The sequence below is a fragment of the Tachysurus vachellii genome, chromosome 17 (genome assembly GCF_030014155.1).
Source record: "Tachysurus vachellii isolate PV-2020 chromosome 17, HZAU_Pvac_v1, whole genome shotgun sequence".
In the NCBI taxonomy this organism is placed as follows: Eukaryota; Metazoa; Chordata; class Actinopteri; order Siluriformes; family Bagridae; genus Tachysurus; species Tachysurus vachellii.
Genome location: NC_083476.1, coordinates 11,461,242 through 11,472,898, shown reverse-complemented (window position 1 = coordinate 11,472,898; position 11,657 = coordinate 11,461,242). Strand labels below are relative to the sequence as shown.

Genomic DNA, 11,657 nt, shown 5'->3' with positions numbered 1-11,657 from the left:
TGTTGACACAGAGAAGATAGACTAGAGAGGATAAAGACACTCTGTTGAGGCAGTGGACCTCAGCTTTGCTGCAGATCACCTGATCAGTTTTGCATGAGCAGATCCTTATTCACCTTCAACACTATTAGGGAAACACCTTGCTGACGGTTGGCTCGGACGCCCCTGCTGCTGCAGGTATCGCTCCCAGTCCCTCTTTTTCTCCACTGCTTAATAATTATGAATTGTAAAATATAGCTTTTTGAAATTGAAAGTCAAGACCAGATTTGAACCTTGTTTGAACCTCTTGTGGTGCTTACAAAGCAAAGATGAGCATCAAAAGCGAAGATGTGGAGAAGTTTCTTGATGGAAACCTGGAGTTTGCGAAGAGATACTTTGAAAAAAAGCTCAAAGCTGGAACTGTGGCATCCATAACGGGAGTCCCAGAGTCCAAAGTGGATTTGGACTCTTTTAAACAGGTGTGTCAGGTGGAGGAAGGAACGATATTCTTTGATTTGATCAAAGACATGCAGGAGAATGTTAATATGGAGAAGGTGATCTTCAAAATCCTGAAGAGACTCAGTGCTCTCATCCATGCTGACCGATGCAGCCTTTTCATGTACAGGCAAAGGAACGGTGTAGCTGAATTGGCCACTCGACTGTTTAATGTAAACTCTTCATCAAAGATGGAAGACTGTGTGGTTCCACCCGACTCTGAGATTGTCTTCCCTCTTGATATCGGCATAGTCGGGCATGTCGCCCAAACCAAGAAAAATATCAATGTCAGGGATGTTAAAGAGGTAAGATGTGTATATATCCATTTTTCAATGGAACATCATAATGTACTGTTTGTATTATAAGTTAAATTAAAAAGACAGATACCACTGGCTATCATGTAGATGCATAAGGTAGTAGATGCATAATTTAGAACTGCTAAATCCTCTTGACATAATCCATTTATTTCAATATGTCATGACCCTTTCGGGCTTGAGGATTATTTCACTTGTGGCACTGTATTTTGTGTGTCAGCAAAAAAAAAAGTTTAATAGTTACAGTTGTTTTATATATATATATATACATATATATATATATATATATATATATATATATATATATATATATATATATATATATATATATTATTAGCCATAATAATATATAAAAAAAATGCTTATTTAAAAAAATTGGTCAGTGTAAAATTCATTTATTTAAAATTAAGTTATTTACCAGCGCTGGTCCTTAGTGTATGTGAAGTGACAGAAATCTTTTCCTTGAACCAAACATACTTTTTAATGACTGTAAATAAAAAAATATTAAACTATTCATTCCAGAATAGCTACTTCAGTACGTTTGTTGATGAGCTGACAGAATACACCACCCGCAACATCTTGGCTTCACCCATCATGAACGGCAAAGATGTGGTGGCGGTCATCATGGCAGTCAATAAAACTAATGGACCCTATTTCACAGACGATGACGAAGATGTGAGTGATTCACAGTAGAGATAAGCATATAAACCGTTCTACCTATATGTGTTAGTTTGAGTATTTTCTGCCTCACTCTGGATCACTGAGATTAATTATCATAGTAGTTAATGGATCTGGTTGGTGCTAGTGACCAGAAGGTTGTGGATTCAAATTTAAGAACTGCAAAAGAGCCACTATTAGGCCTTTAATAGATATCTTATTGTTCAGTTTTCTATCTGTATGCATTAATTGCATGAGTTACGCCTCAGTGCTAGTGTAAAGTCTTTGTGTTTCACTTACAGCTTTTTTTAAAGTATCTAAAAGTTGGCACGTTGAACTTAAAGATTTACCATCTGAGCTATCTACATAGCTGTGAGACACGTAAAGGCCAGGTGAGTGTGTCTTATATGTTCTCACACAATCTCAGATAGGTCTGGGCAGTGTAACAACATTATACTTATTTTGTAATAAATTATATAAAAATATTTTTTTCCAGGATGTCATGGGCATCATAATATCTTTTAAGGATGCTTTTTGTGTGTTTTATTAAATGACAATTACAAACTCCAGAAGCAGGAAGCATGTGTTTTTGACATGAAAAAAAAACCTGTACTGTTCTTATTCTCTAAAATGTTAAAATATTAACAAAACATTTTTAAAAAGTGTCTACTAGTTTGCAAGCAAACAAACATATATTGATGCATATCATAAATCACAGAAATGTCGTCAAGTATCGTGACGTGCTATTTATCTGATGTTTTCCGTACAGCTGCTTCTGTGGTCTGCTAACAAAGTGTTTGAAGAGCTCACGGATATCGAGCGTCAGTTCCACAAAGCTTTGTACACAGTGCGGGCATACCTTAACTGTGACCGCTACTCTGTCGGTCTGCTGGACATGACCAAGGAAAAGGTGCATCAAATCAAAAGTGGTGTCTGAAAAAAAACTAAGAAGAGAGTTTAAATATTACTGATGGCTTCTTCTTAGTTTACTTTCTGTAGATTCTCATGTCTCCCTTGCTCCACTAGTAATCAAATGTGCATACCAACCACATCCCCAGCTCTTCCCTACTATTAAAAAAATTCTACTCAAATGCCTTTAATTGGAGGTTTGGTTATCTGAAAAGAGTTCATGCCAATTTACTTACTTTTTACATTTTGTTCAGGTCATGTTGTGCTACTTCATATGCCAGAATGTTTTGTTGCCAAAAAAAAAGTTAAAAAATTAATAGCTAATGGTTCAACACAGTGTTTGTCTGACTCTTCTATCTTGTATGTGGTCTTGGACAGGAGTTCTTTGATGTGTGGCCTGTGTTGATGGGAGAACAACCACCATACTCTGGTCCCGTTACTCCAGATGGGAGGGTAGGTGATTTAATGACTCTGATGTTTCACTAAATAACTTACAGTAAATACCATGGATGCTCATGAGTTTATGCTCACACAGGAAATCATCTTCTACAAAGTCATTGACTACATTTTACATGGAAAAGAGGACATCAAAGTCATACCGTAAGTCCTGTCTATGGTTAAATTTAAGGACTGATTAAGATCACAGTGCATTATTCCTTCAGTGAAATAAGTACAACGTTTTCTAATAGCAGCACATCCAAAAGTATGCTATTCCTCTCCTACCACAGTAATTTACAAAATATAATAAAAGTGAAACCCCATACTCTTTTTTGATTCCTTTAACATCATGGAATGTTCAACAGATAAGTTAGTTCATGTTATTGGGGGATGTGGTAGCCTAGTGGGTAAAGTGTTGGACTACTCGAAAGGTCATGAGTTCAAATCCCAGGTCCACCAAGCTGCCACTGCTGGGCCTCTGAACAAGGCAATTAACCCTCAATTGCTCAGTTGTATAAATTGAAATAAAATGTAAGTCACTCTGGATAAGGGTGTCTGCTAAATACTAGAAATGTAAATGTTATTGCTTACACAATAGCAGTTATTAACATTAAATTCAGATCCTCTCATTTTCATATCTCTTGAAATTACTAAGACAAGGTAACTTTAAGAGAAAGAAAAAAGGGGCTGGTGAGTGGAAAACTTGTCATGTAGTCATGTTGCACAAAAACTGCAAAACATTCCAGCATTGCTGTCAAGACTTGTTGAGACCTGTTTCTGTGACATCTTGCACTGGAGATTTATTTCTATGAATGCTTCATAAATATCTCCTCACAAAACACTTCATCACATCAATAATTAAACATTTATTCAGCATATAAAGTGTCTGCTATTCAAGAGTCCGTACTATAAAAATGATCATGTATTAGAATGAGCACATTAATATAACCCTGTGATCTGTAGCTGTACTACTGTCAGAACTGCTGCTATAGAAAATTATACAAATACCTTTCTAAATTAAGATTTCACCAGCACTGGGATTTGTTTTGTTTAATAAATGACAATTGTTACAGAAATCCACCTGCAGACCACTGGGCACTGGCTAGCGGCCTACCCACCTATGTAGCAGAAAGTGGCTTTGTATGTGAAACCCTTTTGCTCTTTTTGGCACAAATACAATTCATACAATACATTTATTAGGCCCAAAAGCCACACATGAACACTTTGTTTTTTTATTTTCTCCACTGTTTTAGATCTGCAATATCATGAACGCACCAGCAGAGGACATGTTCAAATTTCAGGTACACATTCATTTCACATGAAATTGTGAATTCAGGAGGTTCTCAAAGGGGGGGAGCTGTCTAAAAAAGGAGAATTGGTTTCTCTGTGGATGGGATGGATGGTCTTTCTGTATTTTCTGTAAATCAGAGCAAAACTAGCCAATCACAATTTCATGTATATAGGGTAGAACTGGGTAAAAAAGCATTTCCAAGTCATTTCCAATTATGTTTATCGTGCCATATTCGAGGTGTTGATTGGTGCAATAAAACAGCGTTCATCCTATTTTCGGGACAATGCAAGTTTGGATCCCAGTGATGCTACAGCCATCTGTGGCCAGAGTCTGAAAAAAGTTAATTGGCTTTTTGGTGGGCATGTAGCTAATGCTACTTTCTCCTCTGTCAGTCTCTCCAGACATATCCAAAAATGGGAAACTAGGGCTTTTTTAAGTGTTTATCTTCTCTGTGACATAACATGAGCAACATGTTGACATGATATGGTTGCTTCAGGTGTTTCAGATGTGCTAGCCTTCACTCTTGTTTTTGGTAGTAGTGGGTGAGAATTGAAAAATTTCACCAAAACTCATCAAATTGGTTGTGAGTGGGAATTAGACAAGACTAAATCTCAAGTCTCCAACATCAAGCATGCATTTGTATCTTTGTGGCATAGCGTGAGGCACTTGATGACAGCGGCTGGACCATTAAAAACGTGCTGTCTCTGCCAATCGTCAACAAAAAGGAAGAAATAGTAGGAGTAGCAACTTTCTATAACAGGAAAGATGGCAAGCCATTTGATGAACAGGATGAACAACTAATGGAGGTAGATTTTTTATATAATTTTTTATAATCATGAAAATCCAGCACATTATTAGTAACTAACTGCTTGTTTTTTTTTTTTATGTAATCATAAGTCTTTTATTTAATTAGTGAACACTGTTGATTTTAAAGGCTTTGACCCAATTTCTGGGCTGGTCGGCACTCAACACAGACACCTACGACAAGATGAATAAACTAGAAAACAGGAAAGACATCGCCCAGGACATGGTGCTTTACCACGTCAAGTGTCGAGATGATGAGATTCAGAATATTCTTGTAAGCCTTAGGTGCATAGTTACTGAGTCACAAATAATGAAATAGGAAGAAATTGGACTGTGATATTACAGTGCATATTTTGTTGATGTTTTTTTTACTGTAGAAAACCAGGGAGTACTTTGGGAAAGAGCCAAAAGACTGTGAGGAGGAAGAACTTTCCCAGATCCTGGTATATATAGTCTACCTTGTTAAAAAATGTTATTAAAATATAACGGAACTTGGTAACAATATGACCAACACATTACAATTTCGTAAAAAATCCTGCAAGGCTCTTGTATTTTATGGTGCAATATTCAGATCTTTTTCGATTTGCCGAATAGATCTTAATAGATTTGCCGAATAGATTTTACTGTTTCCTTCTTTGTCTATCTCTTTATGTAGAAGAAAGAACTTCCAGGAAAAAACAAATTTGAGATATATGAGTTCCGGTTTTCCGACTTTGACTGCACAGAACGGGATCTGGTGTTGTGTGGCATCCAGATGTACTATGAAGTTGGTGTTGTAAAGAAGTTTCAGGTTCCTCAGGAGGTCAGTATTCATGCTAATTAGCAATGCAGATAGTTTCTGTTAGCTTATGACATGTTAAAGGGAAGATATTTTATTCCCAATATTCCAACATCACAGCATAACTAAAAATTCACTCTTAGGCAATGTAAAGCCACAAATGTCCCAATTTACTTGAGCATAAAATTTTGTATATAATTCTGTATACAATTCTGCTTCTGAAGCTACAGTGAAGGCAAACAACCTTCTCATCACCCGGGTTTAAACAAGCTTTATTTAATCTATATTACTTATAACAACACATTTACTCTAGACAACAAGGCTGAGTCTTTTGGTTACAGTGGCATTTCATGTCAGTTTTTTTAGTATCAGCACAAATTGTCTTTGGCCAGCATTGAAGAAAAAAAACAACTAAGATACAACTTAATAGATAAAACTTAATGCTTATACTGTAGTGTCTTGGTCCAGACAGAAAACCAGTTAAGAATGTGAGATCTTAGATACCTAATGATGAGACAACATTTTCTCCACTAGGTTCTAGTGCGGTTCATGTACTCAGTGAGCAAGGGCTACAGAAAGATCACCTATCACAACTGGCGCCATGGCTTCAATGTTGGACAAACCATGTTTACATTACTAACGGTATGAACAATTTAAGCATCCTTAAGCAAAGGTTAGCCTAAATTTGAGACTTTATGCTGTGGGATTTATAATTAGGTTTTAATAATGTGTGGAGTCAGACAGGGCAGCTGAAGCGATACTACACAGATTTGGAGGTCATGGCCATGATCACTGCTGGATTCCTGCATGATATCGACCACAGGGGCACCAATAATCTCTACCAAGTGAAGTAAGTCACTCTCACTAACCTTAGTGAAATATGAGCATGGCATGTCATTGTAGTATCACAGTGTTTCAGTTGTGTTGTTTTTAATATGTTTTTAGATCACAAAATCCATTAGCAAAACTTCATGGATCATCCATTCTGGAAAGGCATCATTTAGAATTCGGCAAGTTTTTACTTGGAGATGAGGTAAAATATATAGATATATATATATATATACAGTATACTGTATATATATGACCCTTGCCAAAAATCTTGCAAAATATTTCAGTCTGCTATACAAAAAGACATTTTGCTTTGTTTACAGTCTTTAAACATTTTCCAAAACTTGAACAGAAGACAGACAGAGCATGTTTTCCACCTAATCGACATTGCCATTATTGCAACTGACCTTGCCTTGTATTTCAAGTGAGTACATTTTGAGTACACACTAATTAAATTGTAACTAAGGTGGACATAAAGAATGAAAAGCCTCCATGTCCTACATGTTATAGTTTAAAATAATCAAGGTTCAGGTTGGTGTGATGAAACAATAGTTTTTGCTTCATCCCAAGGGTCGTCACTTTTCTTAGGTTTGCCAGAACTGTATAACAAAACCATCCCTTTGGTTAATCAGCAAAAAAAAATAAAATAAATAAAACTTGCCCAAAACTAATTAAACTAACCCCAAATCTAGCTCAAATACCAAAACTCAAAATATGATACATCCATACCAAATAATCCTAAACACATTTTTGCATAAGTAAAATCATTTTACCTTAAGGTTGTTATTTTGGTGAACAAAGTCTTTCTATGGGTGTATTAATCCTTATATTAAAACTATTTACAGTTTTAAGATTGTGTTTTGATGCTAATCCTTGTCTTATCATCTAGTACAGTTGAATCATTGGTTTAATATAATTTGGGTAAACTATTTAATAAGGTAAACTATTTCAATACAAGCATTTCAGTCAAATACAATGTATGCAATATGTAAACTACTAACCCACAGGTGATAAAATAAATCAATGGCAACATTGGCAAAGGAAAAACCAAAGACTTGGCAGTCCTTTCCTTATAACGGTGTGTTTTACATATAGCAGCGATTCAACAACAATTCCAATTTTTATTTATTGACACCTAACATTATTTTTTAAAATTTATTTATAATTACATTTAATGTTGGGGAACATCAAAACAAGCTAGTTCTTGTTAAAAAATCAGCTACTCTGTCCTGAAAACTTTCCCATGTCAGATAAATGACAGAAAAGCTAGTGTAGAGAGCATTAATATAAACCTGTTACTTGTAGCTGCACTACTGCCAGAGTTACAGTTATAGAAAATTAATCAACACCTTCAACAAAACTCAACAAAACTGTGGTGAAACTGCTTATACCGATGTTCATGTGCACTTTTAGGTTGGACACTTGTATTTGTAATATTTCTGCTTCACATATCATTAATTAAAATCTTGGCTCTTTTGAAATAAGCTCTCTAACATTAACAGGAAGAGGACAATGTTCCAGAAAATTGTGGATCTATCTGAAACGTATGAGGAGGAGAAGAAATGGGTCGAATTCATGTCTCTGGAAACGACAAGGAAGGAAATTGTAATGTGAGCACCAAACATAACAATAGATCATATATAAACCTAAAAAAGAAATATTACCTTGATTGCTTGTTTAACTGCTTTAGTAAGAGCATTTTGTTCATTTCTGTTTGAACCAACAGGGCCATGATGATGACTGCTTGTGATCTGTCAGCCATAACCAAACCATGGGAGGTTCAGAGCAAGGTGAGTCTGTCTGGTTGGAGTAATCTGGTCAAAACAAAGTGCTGGAGCTCAGATGTATAACTTTTTTCCTGTCTACCCAGGTTGCACTCTCAGTAGCAGCTGAATTCTGGGAGCAAGGTGACTTAGAGAGGACTGTACTTGAGCAACAACCCATTGTGAGTCTCAGATAGTTGGCACCTAGTTCTAGTAGTTTATCCTATTTCCTATACTGCATATAATAATAAGCATGTAAAATGACAAGCAATTTATAGTTATGATTAATTAGGATTTGAAGGCTTTGGTAGGCACTTCCTTCAAAGTGCCCTGCAAACTTGAATTGAAAAGGATCATTGATGTGAACCTTAGGGTGATTTTACATAAGGAGCATTAAGTCTGTTTGAATTGAATGTACTTTCTCCAATGGTGCAGTTCTGCTAAGAACACGAAAATCACTTTATAGACCAAAACAACTGCTCCATCTGAGATGATCCAAAACAATCTCATTCCAGTTCCAGTTGAACTCTATTGCAGTTTAACATGCACAAAGTGAATCAAAAATGCTGTGTATTTGGTTGCAGGTATCATTTTTATAGTAGATGTGAGTTTCTAAATTGATCTGTAAAGCACAAACTGAGCAAAAAGCACCAAATTGTAGTACTACAAAAATACCAGGTGCTGAAGTGAAATGTTAATATTTGGTGCATAAATGATACTTTACCTTTTTTCTATTTTTAGCCCATGATGGACAGGAACAAAGCTGCAGAACTGCCCAAGCTTCAGTGTGGTTTTATAGACTTTGTCTGCACTTTCGTCTACAAGGTATTATTTGGGAGACATCTATAATAACATCTTAACTGCTAAAGTTTCATTATATACTGGTTTAAAATACCAAAAAAAAGAGCTTGGTGCTCTAAAGAAAAAGATAAGTATTACATGAAAATATCCTCTGCAGGAGTTCTCACGGTTCCACAAAGCCATCCAACCCATGTATGATGGCATCCTGAACAACCGGAGAGAGTGGAAGGCTTTACAGGAAGCGTATGAGGCGAAACTGAAGGAGGCTGAAGAAGCAGCAAAGGCGAAAGCAGAAGCTGCAGCAGCCAAAACAGGTTTGATGAAAGACATCACATAAGCAGTATTCTTACAAAAAAATTGCTCTTAAAAGTGAAAATTAGATGTCAAACTTGTAGAAGCAGTAAAAGATCTGGGAAGTTTAAGAAAAAATTCATGGCTTACTTGAGATGTTGGTTGAGAGAGAATGTGCAAAAGAACAATTTAAAATAGAACAGTTTTGATTTGTTTAACATTATAACACAAATGACACAAAAAGTACAAAAAGAAGACTTGCTATGAGCAGGGATATACAAACCTTTTACCAGTAGTGCATATGAAATACACATAGGTCACATTGAAGAGTTCATACATGGTGCTGGTTTGGTAAAAAAAAAAACAAAAAAAATATTTCATTTGCTTTACAGCGGCTGCCTCCAATAACCCATCGTCATCGGGGTCCAAAACCTGTTCCATCTGCTAGAACTGAATTAGAGAATGCGAGGTACTTTAGGGATTCAACACAGCCACTGAAATGGATGGCAAATGGTGAGAGTGGCCTCACCCCAGAACAGAGGGACTGCTGGGAAACACTGAGCAGGACAATGCATCACATGCTTCCAGTATGCCACTAGACCAACTGGGGCCTGAAAACAAATTTCTGTAGACACAAAACAAGGTGACTGAGTTCGCCTCTGGATTGTACCACCTTTTTTAGTTTTTGGTTAAATCCATTTTTGTTGTGTTATAACACGATCACAAGATCAGTCTTGTATGTTCTTGAGGCAAATCCAAAAGTGGAGTGTGTCTCTTGTGAGGATTAGGCATCAAATATGATAGTTATGAGTTAATACTTGTTGCTTTTTTTTAAGTACATATACCAATTCTTCCTAGAATTGTTTGTTACATGAGCTGTGTTCCAGTCTTACAAGTCTTTGGCCATCATTGTTCCTGAAAGGCAACATTGGTAGGCAACAAGTTTGAGAAACATTTGGTACATCATTACTGAAAGCATCTAAGGATGGATCCCAAACTAGTGGCAGCTACTGATGTGTAAAACACAACACAAAGTGTGTTGGTAAGATCATGGGACACCATGAACTGTGAGAACTGCTTTAATTTCTCTTTGGCATAGATTGCACAAGTCTCTGGAAATGATGTACTGGAGTCATGAACAACGTTGTTCTAAACAATACACCCTATTTTTTGTTATTTGGATGATGGTAGAGGAGAGGGCTGTATAAAGTCAGCATTACACATTACGAGTTTGGGCCTGATTTTGTTGTCACAGACAAAAGTCACACACTGTAAACAATTGTGGATGAGGGAATGTTTTAATGTAGAATAAAAGGGGATGAGTCAAATGAACCTGGAATTGATTTGCAGTAACATTTCCTTTTACATGAACAAGTGGGCCCAATCCAAGCCTGTAAAAATAAATTTCCCAAATCAGCATAAAAGAGCCAGTGGTTTTTCCTGGAAATTTTTTGGTAATATATTACCCATCTGTATGTTTCTGGTAAGACAACTAGGCTACTCTTCGCTTGATAACATAGCTAGATAGCACTTATCTTAATAATAACAACCAAAAATTAAGAATAAGATGCAGATGCAGTTTGGTCCTCAAACCAGCATAAAGAACTAAGCATGTACATGCTGTTAAAAATGCTGCCTGCCTTGGTGGCTGCTTTCTAGTGGAACATAATCATCTCAAGCCCCTAAATGTTATCTAAAATATAGATAAATATATACATATATGACCAAAAAAATAAGTAGGTAGTGGCTCCCAAAATGTGCTCATGATATGTGCATGTTGATCAGTATATGTCACTAGAATCTTAATTTTAACCTTTTTAGCATCATGCTAGTATTGCTCTTCAGTGTGTGCAATTGTACTTAAATGTACTTTTTAGGAATTTCCATCATGGCATTACATCAAGTGCTACCATACGTGTGTTTCTTCATACGTGTGAGTTTACACTTGACACACGCAGTTGGAAGGAATACCAGTGCCAGTGGCCTTCATACCTCTACATCTCATATATATCAAATGTCTTCTCAGCCAACTTCTATCGACATTAAACCTACAGATGTCACGGCTGTGTGTGGTAGCATAAAGAGTATTTCAACAGGAATACACAGTCTCTAATTGTGTGCGATGTTTAAGGAAGAGGACGTGTCTTTCCTTTGAACATCTACAGAAATTTGTAGACCATATCAATTGTAAATCTTTATTCTGTAAATATATATATATATATATATATATATATATATATATATATATATATATATATATATATATATATATATATATATATACATATATACATATATATATATATATATAT

General features: G+C 35.9%; 1 protein-coding gene across 1 annotated transcript; it reads left to right on the top strand.

Annotated features, from left to right (window-relative positions):
• The first annotated feature begins 244 nt into the window (after positions 1-244).
• On the top strand, positions 245-10,729 carry pde6b (phosphodiesterase 6B, cGMP-specific, rod, beta). The gene is made up of 22 exons (XM_060890816.1): positions 245-776; positions 1,308-1,460; positions 1,745-1,834; positions 2,212-2,352; positions 2,730-2,804; positions 2,887-2,951; positions 3,863-3,929; positions 4,043-4,090; positions 4,737-4,886; positions 5,015-5,158; positions 5,262-5,327; positions 5,540-5,686; positions 6,197-6,304; positions 6,403-6,512; positions 6,608-6,695; positions 6,814-6,914; positions 7,993-8,100; positions 8,217-8,280; positions 8,361-8,435; positions 8,995-9,078; positions 9,212-9,368; positions 9,738-10,729. The coding sequence occupies exons 1-22, from the start codon at positions 306-308 to the stop codon at positions 9,791-9,793; spliced, it is 2,568 nt and encodes an 855-aa protein (XP_060746799.1). The 5' UTR covers positions 245-305; the 3' UTR covers positions 9,794-10,729.
• The last annotated feature ends 928 nt before the right edge of the window (positions 10,730-11,657 follow it).

What these genes read in the sequence shown, in the direction of transcription:
- pde6b (XM_060890816.1), top strand. Translation starts at nt 306, where the DNA reads ATGAGCATCAAAAGCGAAGATGTGGAGAAGTTTCTTGATGGAAACCTG. An exon ending in GTGAGACACGTAAAGGCCAG is followed by an intron (nt 1,835 to 2,211) that starts GTGAGTGTGTCT and finishes TTTTCCGTACAG; the next exon opens with CTGCTTCTGTGGTCTGCTAA. An exon ending in CATGGGAGGTTCAGAGCAAG is followed by an intron (nt 8,281 to 8,360) that starts GTGAGTCTGTCT and finishes CTGTCTACCCAG; the next exon opens with GTTGCACTCTCAGTAGCAGC.